Source organism: Herpailurus yagouaroundi, unplaced genomic scaffold, assembly GCF_014898765.1.
Source record: "Herpailurus yagouaroundi ecotype Mexico unplaced genomic scaffold, PumYag 199, whole genome shotgun sequence".
Classification (NCBI taxonomy): domain Eukaryota; kingdom Metazoa; phylum Chordata; class Mammalia; order Carnivora; family Felidae; genus Herpailurus; species Herpailurus yagouaroundi.
This window is the reverse complement of record NW_024412430.1, coordinates 23,124,326-23,150,814: the sequence shown is the minus strand read 5'-3', so window position 1 is coordinate 23,150,814 and position 26,489 is coordinate 23,124,326. Positions and strand designations below refer to the sequence as shown.

The window sequence follows — 26,489 nt, the reverse complement described above, 5'->3', positions numbered from 1 at the left end:
GCGGGTGCGGCCCAGGGAGCCTGGGCGGGGCCGGGGTGCGGAGCCCGGGGATGGGGGGGGGGTGTACGTGGACAGGCCGCGTGGGCCCCCGCTCTCGTGCAGCCCGTCCTTTACGGGGCCACTCCTGCGCCTCGCCGGACAAACCTTCAGGTGGTTTGTTGTCTCGGGAAGCACTGTGCGCGGGGTCCCGAGGAGAAGTGGTTTCGTCCTTTCGGGAACTTCCAGACGTGCGGCAGGCGGTTCCGCTTCCGTGGTGCAGTTCCCGGCCCAGCCTCCTCGGGCGTGTGGGGGCCTGTCGGCCGGGAACGCTCGGGCCGCTCTCCCTCCGGGTTTCCGCCGGGTTCCCGCCGGGTTCGGGTGGCCGCCGGGGCGCTGATTTCATAGGCCCGGGTTCGGCAGAGCCCGCCGGCTCAGAGGCGCCTCCGGTTCGTTATGGGGGAGTAGAAAACATAGAGCTCCAGTCTTCCTTAAAGACCCTGGGTTTTTCTGCTCTATTCAGGACAGGAAATAAACGTCACAGGGTAACACCTAGGAAACGTTTTGCCAAAGAAAACCAGAAATTTGAGGAAAGTTAAATGTATGCAGTCGACTTTTTTTTTTTTTTTTTTTTTTTTTTTTTACAAATTTTACTTTACAGATTTTTAGCTTACATACCTATATTTGCTTTTAGGAGACGCTAGATGAATATTACTTGGTGATACGAGTCTCCATTAACAGAATTGGGAGGAGGGGGAAGTAGAATGGAGCCCGAAGAGCTGGTTCTGGTCTTGGTCCTGTGAGAACGGTGTGCCCTGCCACTCGGTGCCTCATCCATAAAAGGAGAGGAGAGCTTAGTAGTAGTGTTGAAGGGCCCTCCTTGCTCAAGTGAGTTCTCATTTTTGAAACAGCGTTAAGGGTTCCTCATTTCAAAGACAAGATGTCTGGGAAGGGAGGTTTATTTCATGGTGAGAGGACATTCCAGAGAATTGGTTTTTCTCGTTTTGTTTCTGATTATTTAAAAAGGAGACCTCATATTCCTGCCCCTCACCTGAGCCAAACCGCCGGGTCCTCCTGGGTCTGAATGGACAGGCCATAATTACTCATCAGCCACCAAGCTAGTAACATGGGAAACAGCTTCCCTCATCCGTTGCTGTACTTAAGGACACCCAGTACTTCGCCAAGTGTAGCTAATTTTACCAGGCAAAGATTTTAGGTTGTTGGCTTCCTCTGCATCCCTCTGGTTCAGTTCCTCAGCGTTTCTCGGGACCCTTGCTACCCTCACCATCAGTTCTTAGTTGATTAGTGTCATAATTACTGCTGTCCTTAAGTTTTTTCATTGGTTCTCCTTGGCTTTTTGGATAAAAATAAATAACCCAGCAGGTTGAAGCATTATAGCATAGTGATTAAGTGAGCATGCTCGGAATCCCAGTTCCCACCTTTTGTTACCTGCACAAGTTGCATAACATCTCCGAATTAATAATAGTATTTACCTCAGAGGATTGCTAGGGTTACTGCAACCTTGTACCGAGTAAGTTCTCAATAAATATTGGCTGTTACTATTTCTCAATATTTTCGGCACGAATGGTCAGAATGTATACGTGATTCCTGACAAGTCATTTACGAAAAATTAAACCTGATGATTTGGGGGCGCCTGGGTGGCTCAGTCGGTTGAGTGTCCGACTCTTGATTTTGGCTCAGGTCATGCTCTCACAGTTCGTGGGTTTGAGCCCTGTGTGGGGTTCCGTGCTGACAGTGCAGAGCCTGCTTGGGATTCTCCCTCCCTCTCTCTGTGTCCCTCCCCTGCTCTCTCTCTCTCTCTCTCTCTCTAAATAAACTTAAAAAAAAAAGTTGATAATTTTATATGCTTAGAGCTGGAACTTTTGAAGTATGTTTACTCAAAGAAATTTACTCAAGGAAACCTAGACTCTATTCCCTGGTTCCTTCTCCTGTGGGACCCTGATGCTAACCTGCTAATTTGGGCACAGATAGATTCCTACCCATAGATTCCTACCCAGTCTTTCCTGGTCTCTGAGGGTGCATGGACTCCGTATTGATAAACTGCAGTGAATACTGACAGTGAATTTTCTTGATACTTACTGTGCTTAGTGAGATGATTAGCATGGGCAGGTGGCAGAGTTCAGACACTGGTGCTCTTTTGCAATGTGTGGTGGCTGAGAAAGCAAGTGAATGCCCTTAAATGTTCATGTTGTATGCTGGTACCACAAATTATGCATCTTTCTGCTTACGCTTTCTGTCTAGTGTCATTTCCACATGCTACGTTCTGCAGCTGGGCCTGGAGCCTGACCGTGAGATCATGACCTGAGCCGAAATTGAGTCTGATGCTTAACAGACTGAACCACCCAAATGCCCCTGCTTGACTTTTTAATACAATAGTTTTGTATTTGTTTATCTTTTAAAAATAGCTTCATTGAAATATAATTGACATAGTAACAACTATATATGTTTATACAGGTTTGTTTTTGACATGTGTATACACTTGTGGAATCATTACCACAATCAAGACAGGGAATATATCCATCACTCCCAGAAGTTTCCTTGTGCGCATTTTATATCTTCTCTCCACCTACTTCACAGGCAAACATTTATCTACTTCCTGTCACTATATATTACTGTTAATTTTCTAGCATATGCTCTTTTTGGTTTGGCTTTTTTTTTTTAAACTCAGCATGAGTTGAGATTTATCCATGTTGTATAAATCAGTGCATTCCTTTTTGTTGCTGAGTAGTATTCCATTGTATGGACATACCATACCACAATTTGTTTATCCATTCAGCTGTTGATGAACATTTGCTTCATCACTAAGGCTTGGCAGTACAAATAAAGTTGCTATGAGCATTTGTCTACCAGTCTTTGTATGGGATATACTTTTAGATAAATACTTAGAGTGCAGTGGCTAAATCATATGGTAGGTGTATTGTTTAACTTTTAAAGAAAACTGCCGAACCATTCTCTAAAGTTATTTTACAGTTTTACATTGTCACTAGCACTATGACAGTTCCACTTCATCTACATCCTCAACACTTGGTCAATTTTAGCCCTTGTAGTAGATCTGTATTTTAATTGTTTTATTTTGTTTTTAATTTGCATGTCCCTCTGGCTAATGATATTCAACATCTTTCCATAAACTTATTTGTCATCTTTATATCCTCTTGGTGAAGCGTCTGTTCGAGTCTTTTGCCTATTTTTATTGTTAGGTTGTTTATCTTATAATTGATTTTTGAGAGTACTTTATAGATTTGGGATGTAAGTCCTTTATCAGATATATGCTTTGCAAATATTTTCTTTAAAAAAACTTCTTTTTTTAATGTTTATTTATTTTTGAGACAGAAAAAGAGCATGAATGGGGAAGGATCAGAGAGAGGGAGACGCAGAATCTGAAGCAGGCTCCAGGCTCCGAGCTGTCAGCACAGAGCCCGACGCGAGGCCCAAACTCTCAGACCGTGAGATATCTCACGTGAGATATCTCATCTGACCTGAGCCAAAGTCAGATGCCCAATCAAGTGAGCCACCCAGGTGCCCCACAAATATTTTCTTTTAAGCTGTGCTTTTAGAAGAACAGAGTGTTTGGGGCGCCTGGGTGGCTCGGTTAGTTAAGCATCCGACTTTGGCTCAGGTCATGATTTCGCGGTTTGTGAGTTTGAGCCCATAGTCCCACTCTGTGTTGACAGCTTTGGGCCTGGAGCCTGCTTAGGATTCTGTGTCTCCCTCTCTCTCTGCCCCTCCCCTGCTTGTGCTCTGTCTTTCTCTCTCTCTCTCTCTCTCTCTCAAAAATTAACATTAAAAAAATTTTTAGAAGAGCAGAATGTTTAATTTTGATGAAATTTATCAATTCTTTTATGGATTGGTTTTGGTTTATATCTAAGAAATGCTTGCCTAACTCAATATCACAAGGATTTCCTTCAGTTTTTATAAGCTTTTTAGATTTTACAATTAGTTTTATGACCATTTTGAATTATTTTTTAATATGGTGCAAAGTATGGATGGAAGTTCTCTTTTTGTGTATGGATAACTGTTGCATCATTTGTTGAAAAGACTTTCTTATTCACTAAAGTTGCACTTTAGTCAAAATTCAGTTATCCATATATGTCAGTCTATTCTGTATTCTGTTTTATCTGTAGATCAATACTGCTTAATCTGTATTATTAGAGGTATATATTAATACTTGAAACAAGTACTGTTAGGCTTCCACACTTGTTCTCTTTTAAAATTGTTTGTTCTGTGTCCTTTGCATTTTAGAATTCTGGAATCAGATTTTCAATTTTTACAAACAAAAAAACCCTGCCTATATTTTCATTGGGATTGTGTTGATTCTGAAAATGAGTTTAGGAAGAATTGAAAACATTGAATCTTCTCATTCATGAAAGAGGTATCCCTCCGTTTATTTTAGATCTTTAAAATTTCCCACCTGTGTTTTGGAGTTCTCAGTGTATAGGCCTTTCACATCATTTGTCAGAGTATACCCCGTTTCAAATTTTTTGATGCTGTTGTACAATAGTGTAAATATTAAATATGTAAATTCTTAAAAATTCAAATTCATAATTGTTGCCAATATATAGAAACACAGTGGATTCAAGAAATTCTTAACATTGCAATATAATACGTATATCATAAACTTGACCATTTCAACCATTTTTAATTGTGCAGCTTAGTAGTGTTAAATGTATTTACGTTATTGTGAAACCAATCTCTAGAACTTTTTCAGTTTGTAAAACGAAACCTCTATATCCATTAAGTAGCATTTACCCTGTCCCTCATTCCCTAATAACCATCTTTCTGCTTTCAGTTTCTATAAGTCTGACTACTCTAGATACCTCATATAAGTGGAATCATACACTGTATTTTTGTGACATTGAGCATAATGACCTCAATTTTGTTGTTGTTGACACATGTCGAAACATGTTGTCTTCAGGATTGCTGAAGGCATGTGTGGTATGTCTTGGAATTTCCTTCAAGATGGAATAATACTCTGTTTTATGTATATGCCACATTTTGTTTCTCCATTTATCTGTTGAGTATCTCATTGCTTCTGTTTTTTTGGCTATTGTAAATAATGCTTCTGTGAACATCATTGTACAAATATTTCTTTAAGACCCTGCTTTCAAATCTTTTGTATATCTATCCAGAAGTGGAGTTATTAAATCATTGGGTAATTCCATTTTTAAGTTTTGGGGCACTGCCATGCTGTTTCCCATCGTAATGGCACCATTTTAAGTTCCCACCAGAAGTCCTTTGCTCAATTTTAAATTGGACTGTTATTTTGAGTTGTAGAGGTTCTTGATATATTCTGAATATTACTTTCTTTTCAGATACATGCATTACAAATATCTTCTCCATAGGTTGCCTTTTCACTCTGTTGATTGTATCCTTTGATGTGTGGAAGTTTTAAATTTTGGTAACATTCAATTTAATCTGTTTTTACTTTTGTTGCCTTTGTCTTTTGGTGTCATATTCAAGATCTCGTCAAATCCAATGTTACAAAGCTTTTCCCCTATGTTGTTTTGTGAGAGTTTTATGTCATACACTTAGGGTTTTGGTTCATTTTAAACGTTTGTGGTTTTGACAAAGCCCAATATCTACTTTTTTCTTTTGTTGCTTGTTACTGTTGCTGCTTTGGAGTCATGTCTAAGAATCCATGATTAAATCCAAGATTTACCTCTGTGTTTTCTTCCTAGTTTTGTGGTTTTAGCTTAGATCATTTATCTGGTTTGGGTTCTCTGTATGGTGTGAGGTAGGGTTTCAGATTCATTCTTTATATGTGGAAATTCAGTGGTCTCAGCACCATTTGTTGAAGAAACTGTGCTTTTGTTTTGAGTGGATTTGGCACTCCTGCCAAAAATCAGCAGGATATAGATGTATCAGTTTATTTATGGAAACCCAATTCTAGTCAGTTTGTGTATATGACAGCCTCTTTCTCTCTACTGCTTCCATGTTGGGAGTCACTCACTGATGTTTACTGTGTACTGTGATCTGTGAGTTGGAGATCATGTTTGGGACCAATGGGAGTAGTTTTCACCCTTATCTTTTTCCAATTGAAGGCAGATGACCTGATTGATAAAAGTCAGGTGCTCTTGCTAGTCTCATCTTTTCAGGTCATGTTGAGAAAGCAAGTGAGGGGGTTGATGGAGATTGGTTTTTTTTGTCCAGGCACATACTAGCCCAGCCAGACTCCTTCGTGTGGGAACAGAGGTGGGTGGGTAAGTAACAGGCTGCACTTTGCCTGAGGAACTGCCTACATTTGGCTCCTGTCACCTCTTACTCAGGTTGCTGCAGTCCAGGCTACCTGTCATGTATGTGCTGATTCTGTTTATGAGAAGTGTAGGCTAAGAAAGGTAGTATAAGCAGTACAGTGGTTAGTAGCATACACTCTGGAGATATGTGATCCTCTGGATGGAATACCAGCTTAGGCACTTAGTAACTCTATGACTTGGGCAAGTTACATGAATTCTCTGCATCTGAATTTTGTCATCTATAAAATGGGGATGATGGTAGTTTTTATCTTGAAGACTACAGTGCAGAAAAAATGGTAGCATCTGTAATGTGCTTTGATCAGGTCTTGGCATGGTGTCTGTTGCTGCTTCTCCTGCTATTGTAGACTAATTTTTGCCTAGGTATAGCTTAGATCTTTTATTTAATGTTTTATTTATTTTTTGAGAGAGAGATTGACAGAGTGTGAGCAGGGGAGGGGCAGAGAGAGAGAGAGAGAGAGAGGAAGACACAGAATCTGAAGCAGGCTCCAGACTCTGAGCTGTCAGCACAAAGCCTGACGCGGAGCTCGAATCCACGAACCGGGAGATCATGACCTGAGCTGAAGTCAGGTGCTCAACCGACTGAGTCATCCAGGTGCCCCAGCTTAGATCTTTTGTAATGACTGTCTCTGAGCTGTGTCCCTGAGCTGTGTCCTTGTTCTTTATAGTGTTCATTTCCATTTAAAAATTTATATTTCATTAAACGGGTACAGGATAGTATCTATTGATACCATTGTTCCCAACATCTAGCAGACATACTAGAGCTCATCATATACATGCTGAGTGAATTAACCACTTGGATTTGAATATTTTCATTCTTAGATAAGGTTGATAGAGATAGGAATATTTACAAAAGTAGTCCTTGGCATCTTGGTTTGCTTTAAGTTGGGTGGTGGTTGGTAAATTATAGAGTTTGAAGACTTAAAAGCAGTTATCTTACAAATATTTAATCAATGCTTTGTCCAACCCGATAGTGATTGCATGTATTCAACTATTTAGTGCTGAGAAAATTTTCATAATTTTTGTGGAAAATTTATTTCATCTAAAGAAGCCGTAAAATTGTTTTTCCTACTGGCATTTCAGTATTAGGAGGAAGAAAAACAAAGCCTTTAGGTGTAATCATTTACTTGTTTTAAAACTTTTTATGTACTTCATCTTTGTGTTTATATTTAAAAAGATTTTTGATAAAGAATTTATTTTTGATGGAGCATTTTACTAACCAGATAAATACAAAGGATATAGGCAAGAAGTAGTAAACTTCTAAGTTATTAAAATACTCAGAGCTTAGAGTGAAATATACTTCTCATATGTCTTCAGCATTACTGCAGAGATTACTATGAATCTTATGGCCGTACATCCCAACTATGGAGTACTAGTTTTCAATTAAAATATATTTTAAAATAATTTTTCTGCTTAGAAGTACAATAGAGCCAACAGTTTACAGTTTTAGTTCTTAGTTCCTCAGCTTATCCATAAAAATCAAGATCGAAATATTTCATTTTTAATAGGTTAACATTGTACATGGTGTAATGATAACTTGATGGTAAGTGGTTTATTATTGCACATGATAGGTAGTACAGAGATTGTGTGCTTATTTTAGCAGTTTAATATCACCAAAGACATGGTGGGCTCATTACATTCATATGCTCTGCTCTTCCCAGGGTGATAGTTTGGGGTCATAAGATTGACCACGTGTGGTCTCAGGATGGCTATGATGCTAAGTACCACATGCTTACACAACAGTGCCCTCAAACTGGAAACAGTAATGTTTTGATATATGTCCCTAGAAGAATGAAGGAAAGTCCATAAACCCTCCCCGTATTTCCTCTCATACCTCATTGGCCATAATTGGTCCATGTAGTTCGTTCCTATCTTTAGTCATTGAATGATCCTGGTCAGGTTGACTAGTCAAGATTCAACTTCTGGACCTGAAGAATTCTCAAGGCTGCAGTCTCAGGAGGTGACTAGTCTGTTTATGCACACGGTTGCTGAAACATGAACACAGTTGGGAATTTGTTAGCAAATATGTCTTGGTGGTGTAGGAAGTCAACTTCTAACGTCATAAAAGCCAGTTATCTGCTGAGTTCAGGGTGCATTTAGAGAATTACTATTGAGATCCTTGCCTTTGAGAGGTGTTGTGTAGTACAGGAGAGAGACTAGTCGTATGTGGAAAAGAAGCTACAGGAAAATTTGGTAGGGAAGCACCTGCCTCTGTTCAGGGTGGTCAAGGAATGTCAGCAGCTTCTCAGATATTATATGGGGTTACTGATACTTATGATCTCCCCTTTGTGTTCTAGTTATTCACTTTGGGGTCAGCAGACTTTTTCTGTTAAGAACCTGATGGTAAATATTTTAGGCTTTTCTGCCATATAGTCTGTTGCAGCTACTCAGTGCTGTCAGTGTAGCACAAAAGCAGCCTTGGACATATGTAAATGAATGAACATTGCTAAATTTCAGTAAAACATATTACATATTACAAAAACTGGTGATCAATTTAGGCTGTGGGCTGTAGTTTCCCAACCCCTGCTCAGATATTTCCCCTATTCTTTCCACCTTCAGGATGTTTTTGGTATTCTTGCCCATTAATTTTTTGAAACTTTATTTTAGAATAGTTTAAACTTACAGAAAAAAGGTTGTATAGAGAGGTTTCATATACCTCACATCCATTTCCTTCTGTTATTAGCATCTTATATTAGTATGGTATATTTGTTAAAACTGATGAACCAATGTCCATACCTTACCATCATCTAAAGTCCATACTTATTCACATTTTCCTGGTTTTTTACTAAATGGCCTTTTTCTGTTTCAGTATTTCATTACATTTAGTTTTCATGTCTCTGTAAGTTCTTCTGGGCTATGATAGTTTCTCATACTTTCCTTGTTTTTGATGACTTTCACAATTTTCATGAGTCCTGGTTATTTTGCAGAATGTCCCTCAAGTGGGATTCATCTGATGTTTCCTCATGATTAGGGTGGGATTACGGGTTTAGAGGAGGAAAGCCCACAGAAGTGAAGTGCCATTTTCATAACATATCAAGGGTACACGTCACTGTTGACATTAACATTTTGTCTGAGGTAGTGTTTGTCACCTTTCTCTAGAAAGATACTCTTCTTTCCCTCTTTCTATGCTGTACTCTTCAGAAGAAAGTACATGCGGCCCACATTTAAGAAATGGGAGTTTTGCCTCACTTCCTTGAAGGCAAAACTTTGAAGGAATTTCTTGCATTTGGAATTCCTCTGCACAGATTTGTCTTTTCTCCCCCACTTGTTTACTATGTCATCTTATTAGTATAGATTTGTAGATATGCATTTTATAATACATATATTTTATAACTTTATTAGCTATATATTTTCGTATATAATGAAATATATATTTTATTATATTAGCTATAATCCAGTACTGTTTTGTTGCCTCATATTGCCACAGCTTTGGCCATTGGGAGCTCTTTGACATATCCCTATGTTTTTGGCGTTTCATTGGGGTGTTTTGTTTTTTGTTTTTAGCAGTATATTCTGGTACTACAAGATTTGCCAGATTTCTCTTGTATTTTTCCTGCCTTAGTCCTAGAATCAGCCATTTCTCTAAGGAGCTCTGGCTCCTTTTGTTGGAAAATTGTATTTGAAACCAAGATCAGGGCACCAGAACTTACTGCTCTTGGGCTGCTGGGATGTCATTACTTTTAGGTTCTCTCAGGTGACAGAGCAAGGAAAATATACATGTGTATATTAGCCTGTGTATACATGTTATCTATAAATAGTTCTGTATATGGTCATCTGTATCTATGTAAAATTAAAATGAGTTCATAGTGCTATCTCCAACTCTAATCTGTTATCACAGGGATCATTCTAGCTTTTTCCCTTGAGCATCTTTTCGTATACTTATTTGCCATTTCTGTATCATTTTTGGTTAGGTGTGTGTTAAGATCTGCCCCTCCCCCCACCCCGTTTTATAATTAGGAGATTTACTAACTCGTTTAGCAAGAAATCTGATGGAAAGACAGTTTCAGGATTGGTTCATTTAGCACTTAAGCAGCATAATCAAGGACCCAGGTACTTGGTGATTTCAGTGTATTGACTTGTCTGGCTCTCATGGTCTCAAGGTATTTGTCAGGGTTCCAGGCTGCACACACAGCCAAGAGGCAGAGTCAGCCTCTTTCTGCATCTTTGTCTCTCTTTTATTTTTTTTTTTTACCATTGCATTTTTATTGAGATATATTCACATAAAATTCACTGTATTCAAGTGTACGATCCAGGTATTTTTAGTATATTCACAAGGTTGTGCAGCCATTACCACTGTCAGAATATTTTCATCTCCCCAGAATGAAATTCTGTACCCATTAGCAGTCATTCTTATCTTCCCCTACCTTCTGGCCCTGGTGACCACTAATCTGCTCTCTGTTCCAGTGGAATGTCTATTCTGGGCATTTCACATAAATGGAATAATACTATATGTTGTTGCCTTTGGTGCCTGGCTTCTCTGATTGAACATAAAGTTTTCCACGTTATCCATGTTGAAGCATAAATTTATACTTTATTCCTTTTTATAGCTGATTAATATTGCATTGTATGGATATACCACTTTTTGATTATCCATTCATCACTTGGTAGACATCTGGGTTGTTCCTACATTTGGTTACTATGAATAATGTTGCTGTGAACATTTGTTTACAGGTTTCTGTATACATATATTTTCAGTTGTCTTGGGTATTGGAGTACAATTGCTAGGTTATATGGTAACTCTGTTTAACATCTTGAGGAAATGCCAAACTATTTTCCATAGTGGGGTACCATTTTATATTCCCAACAGTTGTGTATGAGGGTTCCTATTTAAATCCTCACCAGTACTTGTTAATATTTTTTTATTACATCCATTCTAGTGGGTCTGAAGTGGTATGTCACTATGGTTTTGATATGCATTTCCCTAGTGGCTAAGGATGTTGAACATCTTTTCATGTGTTTATTGACCAGTTCTTTATTTTCTTCAGAGAAATGTTTATACAGGTCCTTTGCCCATTTTTAAATTGTGTTACTTGTCGGGGCGCCTGGGTGGCGCAGTCGGTTAAGCGTCCGACTTCAGCCAGGTCACGATCTCGCGGTCCGGGAGTTCGAGCCCCGTGTCAGGCTCTGGGCTGATGGCTCAGAGCCTGGAGCCTGTTTCTGATTCTGTGTCTCCCTCTCTCTCTGCCCCTCCCCCATTCATGCTCTGTCTCTCTCTGTCCCAAAAATAAATAAACGTTGAAAAAAAAATTTAAAAAAAAATAAATAAATAAAAAAAATAAATTGTGTTACTTGTCATTTTATAGGTGAATTGAAAGAGTTCTTGATTCAAGTCCCTGATCAGATACGAGTTTGTAAATACTTTCGTCCACTCTGTGGCTTGTCTTTTCATTCTTTCAGCAGTGTCTTTCACAGAGCACAAGTTTTTAGTTTTAATGGAGTCCAGCGTGCCAAGTTTTTCTTGCATGGATGGTGCGGTTAGTGCTGTATATACAAACTCATGATGAAACTAAGAGACCTTACTTTTAGGTCTGTGATCTATTTTGAGTTCCTTTTTTTTTTTTTTAATTGTAAAATACACATAACATAAAATTCACCATTTTAGTCATTTTTAAGTGTGTAGTTCAGTGGTATTTGTATATTAACATTGTTGGACAACCAGTACCATTGTCCATCTCCAGAACTTTTCATCATTGAAACTGAACTCTGTACCCATTAAAAAATAACTCATCATTTCCCTCTCCCCACCTAGTCCCTGGCAACCACCATTGTACTTTCTTTCTCTCTAAATCTCATATAACAGAATCATACAGTATTTGTCCTTGTACGACTGGCTTATTTCACTTAGCGTAATGCTGTCAACATTTAGCTGTGTTGTAGCAGTTGTCAGAATTCCCTTTTCAGGGCTGTATAATAATCCATCACCTTTTGGCTATTGTGAATATTTGGAATTGTGAATAACGGGTGTACAGATATCTCCTGGAGACCCTGCTTTCATTTCTTTTGGGTATATAGCCAGAAGTGAATTACTGGATATTTGGTAATTGTATTTTTAATTTTTTTTAGGAACTCCCATAGTGTTTTCACATTGGCTATACCATTTTACATCGCCACAAAAGTGCACAAGTTTACATCCTTGCCAACACTTGTTATTTTCAGGTTTTTAATTTTTTTTCTTTTTAATCGTAGCCATCCTATTGAGCACAAGATAATATCTCAGTATTGTTTAGCTTTGCATTTCCCTAATGATAAGTGATATGGAGCATCTTTTCATGTAATTTTTTGTCCTTTGCAGATTTTTAAATCAGTTTTTTTGGTACTTGAACTTTAGGAGTTTATACGTATGTGCGTGCATGCTTCTGTGTGTATAATAATTCCTTACCAGATAGGTGATTTGCAAATATTTTCTTGCATTCTGTGGGTTGCCTCTTCACTCTGTTGATGATGCCCTTTGATGCGCAAAAGTTTTTCTTTTTGATCAAGTCAGATTATCTATTTTTTCTTTTGTTGCCTGTTTTTGGGTTTTTTTTGGTGTCATGTTCAGAAAATCATTGTCAGGTCCATTGTCATGAGGCTTTCCTCCTGTGTTATCTTCTAAGAGTTTTATAGTTGGTAGCTTTTATGTTTAGGGCTTTGATTCATTTTGAATTAATTTTTTGTACATGAAGTGAGGTAAAAGGTCCAGCTTCATTATTTTGCATGTGAATATCCAGTGTTCCCAGGACCCTGCGTCGAAGGAACTATTCTTTTTCCACTGAATGGTCTTAGCACTCTTGTTGCAAATCATTTGGCCATTATACAAGTGTTTACTTCTGGACTCTATTATTATATCCCATTGGTCTTTGTTTTTATGCCAGTACTGCCCTGGTTTTTTTTTTTTTAACATTTATTCATTCATATTTTAGAGAGTGAGAGAGTGTGAGTAGGGAAAGGAGCCAAGGGGGAAAGAGAATTTTAAGCATGGAACCTGATGTGGGGCTTGATCCCACGACCCTGGGATCATGACCTAAGCTGAAATCAAGAGTTGGGTGCTTGGGGCGCCCTGGGTGGCTCAGTTGGTTGAGCATCTGACTTCAACTCAGGTCATGATCTTGTGGTTCATGGGTTCACCCCTGCATGCTGACAGCTTAGAGCCTGGAGCCTGCTTCTGATTCTCTTTCTCCCTCTCTGCCCCTTCCCTGCCTGTGCTTGTTCGCTATCTCTCTCTCTCTCTCTCTCTCGTAAATAAACAAAATTAAGAAAAAGAAAAAAGAATTCGGTGCTCAACTGAGCCATTTGGGTGCCTGAATGCCATACTGTTTTGATTAGCTTTGTAGTGTGCTTTGAAAGCAGGAAATGTGAGTACTGCAGTTTTGGGGGTTTTTTTTAATGTTTATTTGAGAGAGAGAGAGAGAGAGTGAGTGAGCAGGGGAGCAGCAGAGAGAGAGGGCGGGGAGAGAATCCCAAGCAGGCTCTGTGCTGCCAGTGCAGAGCCTGACATGGGGCTCAATCCTACGAACTGAGAGATCATGACCTGACCTGAAATAGCCAGACACTTAACCAGCTGAGCCACCCAGGTGCCCCAGTTTTGTTTTTGTTTTGTTTTTGTTTTTTAAACTGTTTTGACTTGTCAGGGTCACTTGAGATTCCATATGAATTTTTTTTTCAAGTTTTTATTTACATTCTAGCTTAAAAACAAAGTACAAAATTGGTTTCAGGAGTAGAATCCAGTATTCATCACTTACATACAGTACCCAGGGGTCATCATAACAATGCCCTCCTAATACCCATTACTTATCTAGCCCATCCCCCACCCACCTTCCTCCATATAAATTTTAGAATGGATTTTTTATTTTTGCAAAAAAGGTCATGGCACTTAAGTAGGAATGACACTTAATCCATAGATCATTTAGGGCAGTTTTGACATCTAGACAACGTTGAATTTCCTGATTCTTGAACATAGAAGGTCTTTCCATTTATTTTTGCCTTCTTAATTCTTTTTTTTTTTTTTTTTTAATTTTTTTTTTCAACGTTTATTTATTTTTTGGGGGACAGAGAGAGACAGAGCATGAACGGGGGAGGGGCAGAGAGAGAGGGACACACAGAATCGGAAACAGGCTCCAGGCTCCGAGCCATCAGCCCAGAGCCTGACGCGGGGCTCGAACTCACGGACCGCGAGATCGTGACCTGGCTGAAGTCGGACGCTTAACCGACTGCGCCACCCAGGCGCCCCTGCCTTCTTAATTCTTATCTGCAGTGTTTTGTAGTTTTCAGTGTTAAAGTTTTTTGCCTACTTGGTTCATTTTTCCTGAGAACTTATTCTTTTTGATGCTGTTGTAAAAAGAATTGGGTTTGTTTTTTGAGAAAGAGAGCAGGCGAGCATATGCAAGCAGGGGAGGGGCAGAGGAAGAGGAAGAATCTCAAGAAGGCTCCATGCCAAGTGCAGAGCCCAATGTGGGGCTCAGTTTCACCACCGTGAGATCATGATCACAATTGTGAGATCATGACCTGAGCTGAAATAGAGTCAGATGCTTAACCCACTGAGCCACCCAGGCATCCCAAAAGAGTAGTTTTGTGATTTTCATTGTTAGTGTATACAAATGCAACTGATTTTTGCACGTTGAATTTTTTGTCCTGCAGTTTTGCTGAATTCACTTATTAGCTCTAAAGTGTTTTTGTGGAACCTTTAGGGTTTTCTATATGTAAGATGATGGCATCTGCAAACAAATGATTTTACTTTTTCTTTTCCAGTTTGGATTTTTTTTTTCCCCTTATGTAATTACTCTGGCTAGAACTCCCAATACTATGTTAAATAAAAGTGTTAAGAGCAGGCATCTTTTTCTTGTTCCTGATCTTAAAGGGAAAGTTTTTTCAGCCTTTCACTATTGACTGTGATGTTAGGTATAGATTTTTCATATGTGCCATTTATTATATTGAGGTAATTTCCTTCTATCCTTTTTAAGATTTTTTTAATCATGAAAAGCTATTAATTTTGTCAAGTGCTTTTTCTGCATCAGTGGAGATGATCGTGTATCCCCCAACCTCCTTCTTTTCAAAGTGGTGTGTCCTGCTGATTGATTTTCATTGTGAACTGTTCTTATATTCCAGGAATAAATCTTACTTGGCCATGGTGTTAGATCCCCTTTAACAAGCTGCTGAATTTAGTTTGCTACTACACTAAAACCTTGGTTTGTAAGCATAATTTGTTCCAGAAACATGCTTGTAATTCTTTTTTTCAATTTTTTTTTTCCAACTTTTTTTTTTTTATTTATTTTTGGGACAGAGAGAGACAGAGCATGAACGGGGGAGGGGCAGAGAGAGAGGGAGACACAGAATCGGAAACAGGCTCCAGGCTCCGAGCCATCAGCCCAGAGCCTGACGCGGGGCTCGAACTCCCGGACCGCGAGATCGTGACCTGGCTGAAGTCGGACGCTTAACCGACTGCGCCACCCAGGCGCCCCTAAACATGCTTGTAATTCAAAGCACATGTATATCAAAGCGAATTTCCCCATTAGAAATAATGGGAATGCAGATAATCTGTTCCACAACCCAAAAATATTCATATAAAAATGGTTACAATGCTGTAATATAATACAGAATAATAAAGTACAAAATATAAAGAAAAATAAATTCGTCTGCACTTACCTTTGAAGACCTTAGTAGCTGGTGTGAGGGAGACAAGAGAGGAGGGTTATTGTGTAGAACGACTTTCATTATCACTAACGGAATCACTGCTATCCACTGGCTCATTGGAATCTTTTTCCGCATGAGGGCCATTTTATACACGCACAGATGTTGATGACAGTACAGTATTAATAAACTCTTGTCATGTATTTATTGTAACTGGCAATAAGGCAGCAGAGGAAAGGGTCTATATCTGCAGGCAGCCTGACCTAGAATGAAGCAAAGCATTTCTGAGCTCACTCTCGTAATGGAAAAGCAAAGAACTATCGATAGGTGCTTTGAAGTGGCAAAAAAATACACCAGTGCCATTTTGGGCACCTTCCAACGTTCTGAAAAATCACTGATCTCTGCCAAACACCACGGCCTGAGATGGAGCATGAGCATCTGAGCATGGGAGACACTCCCCCACAATCCTGCAGAGAGAGAGAGAGAAACGCGCGCGCACACACACACACACACACACAGGAGAACTATTGGCTCAGTTGTGATCATGTGATGTTCGGTGTCATATACTTCTATTGCAAGACATCATTCCTTTATCAAGTTAAAATTTATTAGAAGTGTTAGCTTGTCTTGTGGAACACTTGCAGAGCAAGTTACTCACAATCCAAGGTTTTACTGTATTTTGTTAAGGATTTTTGCATCAAAAGCATAAGGAAAGTTAATATGCAGTTGTCTTTTCTTGTAGTGTCTTGTTCTTTGGTACAGGTAAATGCTTCATTCATAGACTGTGTTAGGAAGTGTTCCCTCCTCTTCATTTTTGAGAAGACTTCCAGAGTGAATGATGTTAATTCTTCTTTAAATGTTTGGTAGAATTTACCAATGAAGCCATGAGGTCCAGGGCTTTTCTTTGGCAGAAGGTTTTTGATCACTTATTGAATACTAGTTCTGGATATGTTCAGATGTTCTATTTCTTCATGACTTAGTCTTGGTAGATTGTGTATTCTAGGAATTTGTCCATTTCATCTAGTTTATCCAGTCCATTGGCTTATAGTTGCCCGTAGTACTCTTTCACTAATATAACCTCTTTTTCACTAAAGATTTGTTAATTTTCTTTTTAAGTTTTTTTTTAATCTTTATTTATTTTTGAGAGAGAGAGAGAAACATAGCACGAGTGGGGGAGGAACAGAGAGTGACAGAGACACAGAATCCGAAGCAGGCTCCAGGCTCCGAGCTATCAGCATAGAGCCCAACACGGGGCTGGAACTCAGAAACCGCGAGTTCATGACCTGAGCCGAAGTTGGAAGCTTAACCAACTGAGCTGCCCAGATGCCCCAAGATTTGTTAATTTTTTGATAGTTTCATAAATTGACTTTTATTGATTTTTGACATTTTTTGCTCTTCTCAGTATTGCATTTATTTCCACTCTAACCCTTTATTTTTTATTTTTTCTTGCTTTTCTAGTTCCTTACAGTGAAAAGTTACTGATTTCAGATATATATATGTATTTTTTTTAAATAATCGGGCATTTACGGCCATAAACTTCCCTCTAAGCATTGCTTCATCTGCATTCAGCAAACTTTGATATATTTTCATATTTGTTCATATGAAAGTTTTGTGACTTATGATTTCTTATTTGACCTATGGTTTATTTAGGTGTATGTTAATACCCACATATTTGCAATTTTCTAAATTTCTTTATGTTACTAATTTCTAGTTTCATTACATTGTTGTCAAGATAACATAGTTTGTATGATTTCAGTCTTTTGAGTTTATTTAGACTTGTTTTATGGTATTTCTCTGTACACGAGAAGAATGTACTGCTCTAGTTGGGTAGAGTTCTCAATAAATGTTAGGTCTAGTTAGTGTGGTGTTGCTAAAATTTTTACTTCATTGTTGATCTTCTAATTGTTCTATCCTTGTTAGAAGTAGGTATGGAAATCTCCAGTTATTACTGTTGAATTGTCTGTGCCTTTTAGTTTTTAAGGGTATGGGTGCCAGCAGGTAAGGGAGAATGAATGATTTAATGTTATATAATATAAATATCTTTGGTATTTTCTATAAAGAAGTCCTATACATCAGTGTGAAAAATTACATTCTCTAATGAAAAGTATGCAAAATGAACAATTTGTAGACAAAGAAATACAACTTTCTAAGAACCATAGGGAAGAAGTAGTATTTCACTTGTAATCAGGGAAATACAAAATAAAATGATATAACCATTAAAATATCTAATTAGCAAATATTAAAAAAAACTTTTTTTAATGTTTTTATTTATTTTTGAGACAGAGAGAGACAGAGCATGAGCAGGGGAGGGGCAGAGAGAAAGGGAGACACAGAATCTGAAGCAGGCTCCAGGCTTTGAGCTGTCAGCACAGAGCCCAACGCGGGACTTGAACTCATGGAGTGTGAGATCATGACCTGAGCTGAACCAACTGAGACGTTCAACCAACTGAGCCACCACCTAGGCGCCCCTCTAATTAGCAAATATTTAAAAATTACTTGTAGGGGCGCCTGGGTGGCGCAGTCGGTTAGGCGTCCGACTTCAGCCAGGTCACGATCTCGCCGTCCGGGAGTTCGAGCCCCACGTCAGGCTCTGGGCTGATGGCTCAGAGCCTGGAGCCTGTTACCGATTCTGTGTCTCCCTCTCTCTCTGCCCCTCCCCCGTTCATGCTCTGTCTCTCTCTGTCCCAAAAATAAATAAACGTTGAAAAAAAAAATTAAAAAAAAAATAAAGTAAAAAAAATAAAAATTACTTGTAAAAAAAATTACTTGTAGTCTTAGGATATGGGGAGACAGGTATTCTCAAACACTGGTAATGATACAAATCACTCTTTAAAAAGTTTTTTTGACAACCTCTTCGAAGCTTTTTAGTTTCCTTATATTTTGTTATGAATACTACCCCTGTATTCATCATCCTAACCTTAACAGTTAAAAACACACAAGGTCAAGCTTATTTCACCTGCATTTTCTATAAACTGGTCCTTACACATCAGCTAAATTGAATCCAAGCTTTCTGTTTGTTTTATTTCATTTTGGGAAGAATACTTTATATGTGGTTTATTTCTTGTGTAACACATCACGCAGCAAATAACTCTCTTTGTGATGTTGTAATGATGAGGTTTTAGGTATTGTCAGCTTAATCATTCTCTTATAAAACGCCTTATCAGCTTTTAACCTAATTGTTTTAACAGGCATTAATGCTTGTTATCTAGTTGACTATTTCAGTGAGGCTTAGAAAGTGGCAGGATTTTAAATTAATCATTCCTTTGTCCGTTATTAAAATTCTTAAAAAAGAAGAGCTTTTCCTAGTCAAATATTTGGTTATTCTAAGATACACAAAAAGCAGAAGGAATGCTTCCCTTTTTCCCCCCCCCTCCTCATTTACCAGTTTTCAGAATGATGGCTTGGTTTTCTGGCATCCTCCAAAGATGAATGGACTTGTAAATTTGAACATATATGATCTGTTTCAGTCAATGATAGATATTACTCTTTTTACTCAGTCTTTGCCCAGTGGGAGTTCCTTCAGGTTGGTGCCTGAATCCTTTTGATATGACTGTAGTCTTTAGTAACATCTTTGCTTTTGGCAAGATATGTTCCAGAATCAGTGATATTTTTTGCCACAAACCTGGTGTCAGCTGTTTGTCTAACAAGTCCTGTTTTCTTTTAGTGGGAACTGATAGTTGAAGACCACAATCCTGGGCCTAGGGAGTGTTCATTCCTATTGGGTTGCTCATTTTTTCTGTCTTCAGTGGCCAGAACTAGAAAATCCTAACTTTTTCATTAAGGTAATGTGTATCATAATGTATGTTGTTTTCTTAAAACCAAATTTCAAATTTCAGGTTTTTACTTCTCTGATTTGATACTTGTATCTTTCTTTTATGGTGATAATCTTGGTTCCTGTTGACCGTAGCATTGTGACTTATTCACTGTATTCCACCGTTTACATTTGAAAGTTTCAGAAGGTAAAAACAATTCATCACTACCAGCATGATTACTTTTTACTCTTAGAATATAACTTCTAAAGGTGCTCATTCAGATTCTGTGTTTTAAAATAACCAAACCACAACTTGACCTATAGGTAGGATGATGTATTTAATTCGGATTTAATTTTGTTTTACAGTTAGCTAAAGGATTACCTGATTCCAAAGTTAAACATGAAACAATGTATGAAATCTAACTTCATCCTGTGGCTTTCACTCCCTTTTCTCCTTCCTGTATGTAACTGCATGAATGCTTATTTTTCTTAACATCTTGTGTTTTGTTTAATATAAGCAAATAAATGTGTGTGATAGGTATTCATATTCTTTGATCCTCTCTGGCAAAAAAAAAAAAAAAGTGCCTATAAATTACATACTATTCTGTACTTGCTTTTGTTTTGTTTTATTTTGTTTTACTTAGCATATCCTAGGCATTGCTCCAAAGTAGTATGTAGAGATATTTTTGCCACAGTACAATACTCTAGTGTGTGGATTTAAAGTAGTCTGTTTTGCCAGTACTGAATGAACAGTCTCCCACCGCCCCCCACCCCCTTGCTTTTTGGTTATGATAGTGCTTCCATAGCCTAGTGCATGTGACACTTCATATTTTTGCCATATTGTCTTTGTGGAGTTGTTTCTTCAGAGGATAAATATGTAAGTAATTTGGCTAGATATTGCGACATTGTACTATTTCTCATCCCCATTAGCAGTGTAAAATCATATTCTCAAATTTCTGAAATTCTGTGATTCTGATAAGAATTACATCTGAGTATAGCTTGATTTTTGCATTTTTCTTACTATGAATGAAGTTGTTGAAGGGCTGTTTGATACTATTTCTATGAGCTGTTCATATCTCTTGCCTGTTTTTTGTTGGGTTGTTCGTCTTGATTTTTTTTTTTAATGTTTATTTATTATTGAGAGAGACAGAGCATGAGCATGGGAGGGGCAGAGAGAGGGGGAGACACAGAATCTGAAGCAGACTCCAGGCTCTGAGCTGTCAGCACAGAGCCCAGTGCGGGGCTCAAACTCACAAACCGCGAGATCATGACCTGAGCCGAAGTTGGACACTTTACTGACTAAGCCACCCAAGTGCCCCATCTTGATTTTTTTTTAAGAAACATTTTATATGTTGAAGAAATCAATTGATGAGCTGCAATAGTAAATTGAAATCTTTTCACCCACAGCTTTTTAATAACACTTGGTTCTTATTGATTATAAATTAAAATGTGTGTAACTTTGGCCCTCCAGTTTCACTCATAGGAATTTATCCCGGAATGCTACATTGTTGTATATATAAAAGGATATTGTCTCAACAGTTTCATTCCTAGGTATATAGCGAAGGAAATTAGAAACATATGTTCATACAAAAAATTGTACCTCAACATTTTTAGCAGCATTATTCATAATAGCCAAGCTTAGAAACGACCTAAGTGTCTGTTAACTGATGAATAAACAGGTAGCAATATGTCCATATAATGCAATATTATTCAGCCATAAAATTGAATGATGAACATGGATGATTCCTGAAAATATGCTAAATAGAGGAAGCAAGGCACAATAGGCTACATGTTCTATGATTCCATTTATGAATTCCATTTATTTTTTATTCCAGAACAGGCAAATCTGTAGAGACAAAAAGTATTAGTCCTTGCCAAGGAAATGGGGTGAGGAGAGAATGGGGAATGACTGCTAATAGATATGGGGTTTCTTTTTGGGGTAATGAAAAATCACCTAATTATCGAATTTCAGAATAAGATAGTGGTGATAATTTTACAACCTTGTGAATATAACAAAAAAATGCTGAATTGTACAGTTGAAAACAGTGATTTTAATGGGACGTGAACTATAGCCCAATAAAAAGTTAAAAATGCTTATTATCAGTCTAATGAGGGCATTAAACAAATTCAAATTGAAGGACATTCTACAAAATAACTTGTAAAGAGGATAGCAGTAGTCCTCAACAGTGTCAAGAATACGAAAGTAAAAAATAAAAGCCTTACTCACTATCTCAGATTGGAAGAGCACAAGGAAACATGAGAACGAATTGCAGTGTGAAATCCAGGATTAGATCCTAAATCAGGAAAAATAAAACGTTAGTGGGAAAAAGGGTGACATTCAAATAACGTATGTAAATTAGCTACAGTAGTATAGCAATGTTAACTTCTAGGTTTAGATAATTGTACCATAGTTATAGGAGACATTAACATTTGGAAAAGTTGGGTGAAGGGTATACCAGAACTTTGTACTGGTTTTGCAGCCTTTTGATAGGTTTTAAATTATTTAAAAATAAAAATAATTAATTGCAACAACATTAAAAAAGTGGAAACTCTCAGGGCACCTGGGTGCAGAGCCTCCTTACGATAACTCTCTCCCTCTCTCCCTCCCTGCCTTAAAAAAAAAAAAAGTGGAAACTCCATAGATAAGCATCAGTAGTAGAATGGTTAAAATGATGGGTACATTCAGGCAGTAGAATACTGTGTAGCTGTTATAAAGAATGAGGATTTGGATGCAGTGACATGGGGGAAATAAAGGTAAAAGAGGTAACCTGTATATTCTGTTACCAGTTATGTAAAAGTATGTTTTTACTCATGAATATACATGTAAATAAATATATGACAGATTTCTAACATTGTGAATACCTATGGAGAATAGAACATGTATATTCCCTTATTGTAAGGTTTTACAACATTCATATGTCAGTGTAACTAACAGTTGTAATTTCTTAAAAAAAAGTATGTATGTTCCATTAAAAAAAGATGCCAGGGGCGCCTGGGTGGCGCAGTCGGTTAAGCGTCCGACTTCAGCCGGGTCACGATCTCGCGGTCCGGGAGTTCGAGCCCCGCGTCAGGCTCTGGGCTGATGGCTCAGAGCCTGGAGCCTGTTTCCGATTCTGTGTCTCCCTCTCTCTCTGCCCCTCCCCCGTTCATGCTCTGTCTCTCTCTGTCCCCAAAATAAATAAACGTTGAAAAAAAAAAATTAAAAAAAAATAAATAAATAAAATAAAATAAAAAAATAAAAAAAGATGCCAAAAGACCACATTAGGTGGAAGAGAAATGCTAAGTCCAAGTGTGTAGTTCTTTCAGTACTGGCTTTCATGAGTTTGATATTTTGTTTCTTTGTATTTAAGCGCATTGCTAACTTTTAGGGATATGTATGTAGTGATTTATTCGTTGGTTTCTGTGTCCCATTTTGAATGAAGTCCCAGGGAATACTTGTTTTGCAGTGCTTTGTTTTGATGACTAGTTACAAACTTCTCTGTAGCCAGAGTGACTTTAAACCTCTAGTTACCTCTCTTTAGGAGAGAATTACAGTAGGCTTAATTAACAGGACTGAGTCTCAAGCAATACAATGTTAACTCCTCAAGTTAAAAAATATATATATTCATTGCTTACTGGTTCCTGTGACCGGTCTTTTAAACAGAATGCTGGGGACCATGACTTTTATTCACTTATAGGCTAACTTCAGTATGCTAGGCAAATCATCACTACCGTAAAAAAGGAACCCACTGAGGTTTGCATCCTGGAGCAAGGGCTTACTGGCTCAACTTTATTGATTTTCACAGTTATGGGTGGACTGAGGGATGAGATTGGATAGCTACAAAAGGGGTCCCAAGAAAGTCTTAAGAGTTTAAAACTTAATCATGAGGTCAAGGGGGGTGCTGAATCAGTTAATGATCACTACATAAGAAACTAACCCCAAATTTAGTGGCTTTAAAACCACAACCGTTAATGACAGTTCTTTGGATTAGGTCATCTTGGGCTTCTTCACTGGATTTGCTTGGAGTGACTCCCGCTTCGTAGTCACCTGCAGGCTTGATGGGTTTGAGTGAACTAAGATTGCCTTTCTCCTATGTCGTCCAGGTGGTGATGCTGTTCACCAGTTGGTCTAGGTGGCTCAGTAGAGAGGGCTTCAGACACTTTCATCCTCCTGTGCCTAGAAGGCAATTCCATGTGGTCTTGGAGGCCTCGGTTCAGAAGCCCATGTTGACACTTCACCTGACATCTGTTGGTTAGAGCAAGTCGTTAAGCCAGCCCAGACTCAGGGAAGTGAAGAAATAGACTACCTTTTGATGGCAGAGGCAGCACAGTCACATTGCAAAAAATGATGTGTCCAGGGATGAGAGGAATTTGCAGCTCACTTTTTGCTGAGGTATATACCTATTTCCACAGGTATAATAGGATTACATAAGTGTGGTACCAAGAAAGATTTGGAAAAGGCAGGGAAGAGAAGTCAAGATAGGGTTAAGAGGCCATTGCAGTCATTTGCGGGAAAGATGGTAATACCAGTATATAAAGACATCACCATATGCTCATCATCTAAACATGTCCGTGTTCCATACTGATGTATAAAGGGGCAATGGAGAGAGAAGACATTGAACTGATCCAGGGAGACTGCACTAGATCAGGCTCAACTGGATACAGGCAGTTAAGTTTTGTTAAAATCTTTCTGATATGTTTTTCATCAGCATACTGACCACCAAGAGCTTAGGAAGAATTGAAAGGAAGGCAGATTTATTTTTGTCACCTTCTTATATCCAGTTGCCCACACTTAGTTCCCACCATACCAAGGCCTGCCTGTTACCCTCCCTTTCTCTGATGTATCACTGGTATTGACTAAGGGATGAATGATAGTTCAATTAATTTATGTAGAAGTGAGAATAAGAAAGTGTTGGCATTTTAGAAGAGGTGTTTGTTAAACAATTTCTAATTGATACATCTAAACATACAATATATAAACAAAAAGGTAGGTTGTCTGTTTTTTTGCAAGTTGTTAAAATAGCATAACATCCTGAAGATACAGCACACAGATTAAGGTATATATCTGTCTTTATGTTTAGTCAGCATTGCAGCCACTTGGATCTCTATCCCAGTGGTCTCCACAAATAGAGCTCCATTGCTTGTGAAATCACCAAACCACAGAAACTGCAAACAAGAAACAGGGTTGCCTTCCTATGTTTCTTAGGAAACAGTTTCCACTGTTTTCAGAGTTTTTTGAGATTCTTGTATGTGTGATGCTTAATGATTAAAATGAATGATTCAAAAGGAATGTTTGGGCTATCTGTTGACAGACTCACCCACTGGAAGCAATTGCTTTGTAGTGTTGGGTGGTGACTATCAGAATTTTCACCCAAATAATTAGAAATTATTGGGAAATACTGTCTAATTTACTTCTTTAAAATTTATTTTTGCCACCAGTTCCACATTTTTTCTATAAATTTTAAAACAGATTCCAAACATACTCACGTTTCACAAACATGCACATTAGTATGTATCTCTAAGAAAGAAAGATCTTTTAAAAACATGCCTTACTTCAATACCATTATTACAAAGAATATAATTCTTTATTGTCAGCTAATAGTCTGTTTTCGAATTTCCATGATTGTCTCAGAATTGTCTTTTTTCCAGCTAGTTTGAGTCAAAACCCAAAGCCCCACATATTGCTTTTGGTTAACATTTGTGAAATTTCTTTCAATCTATGTACTAACATAGTTCTCCCTCCTTTTTCTTTTTTTCTTGCCCATACCATTTCCTTGTTGAAGAAACTGGGTCATCTGTTTCAAAACTTTTTCTGCATTTTGGGCTTTGCTGTTTATTATTTATTTTTATTTTTTTAATGTTTATTTTTGAGATAGAAAGAGCACGAGTCGGGGAGGGACAGAAAGGGGGAACTTGGGGGGCGGGGCACAGCATCCAGAGCAGGCTCCGAGCTGTCAACAAGGAGCCCGGTGTGGGGCTCAAACTCACCAACTGCAAGATCATGACCTGAGCCGAAGTGGAGGCTTAACTGACTGAGCCACCTAGGCACCCCGGGTTCTGCTGTTTAAAAGATCAGAGAAGAAATCTTTTTCCCTCTCATGTATGTTGTGGAGTGCTTACTCCTTACTGTAGTGGGGTGAGAGGAGGGCTATTTGGGATACATCCTTCATAGCACTTAAATTACCATTCCATGGGAGGTAGATAAAAATGAATCCTACCGTTTGTTGGAATACTCTAGAAAACAAGAGCATAACAAGGGGATAGAAAGGTGGGAGACCTTGTTAGACCAGTGGGATGGGGGACTGAAGGCCCTGGAGCAGAGGAGTTCCCAGGATCTGATTTACCTCTGAATGGATCCCTGGCTGCTGTGCAGTGGGTGAGGGAACAGGGTTGGAAAGCTACTCTGTAATCTGTGCTAGAGGTGGTGGAATTAGATGGAGGACTGTGTGGGTAGAGCCAAGGGTAATGGCAAGGTTTCTGTCTCCAGCAGCAGGAATAGAGTCTCAGAGACTCTCTCAGTCTCTCAGTCACAGAGAGTCTCAGAAGGCTTAGCCACAGGTAGAGGCTGAACAGTTGCTTCCATTTCCATTCATTCTTCTGTTTGTAAAGGACAGCTGCAAAACAGTGCTTTTTGATGGTTATGTTCAAGGCCTTTTGGTTTTGGGGGAGGAGGAAATACTTTTTCTTTAAACTTTGTAAAATGTTTTCTGTTTTTGCAAATGTCTTATTTAATGACATTTAGAAGTTCTTACTTTTGGACATTGAAAAAAAATTGAGAAATTTACAAGTGTGAATTTTTTTTTAATGTTTATTTTTGAGAGAGAGAACAAGAGCAGGGGCTGGGCAGAGAGAGGGTGACAGAGGATCCGTAGCAGGCTCTGCGCTGACAACACAGAGCCTGATGCGGG

At 38.4% G+C, this 26,489-nt stretch overlaps 1 protein-coding gene across 1 annotated transcript in view; it reads left to right on the top strand.

The window, feature by feature from the left end:
• The first annotated feature begins 50 nt into the window (after positions 1-50).
• SLC71A2 (solute carrier family 71 member 2) overlaps positions 51-26,489 on the top strand; it is a 73,871-nt gene continuing 47,432 nt past the window's right edge. Inside the window, exons 1-2 of the mRNA XM_040449274.1 lie at positions 51-521; positions 19,529-19,633. Coding sequence (XP_040305208.1) covers positions 51-521; positions 19,529-19,633 — 576 coding nt within the window. The remainder of the gene's footprint in view (positions 522-19,528; positions 19,634-26,489) is intronic.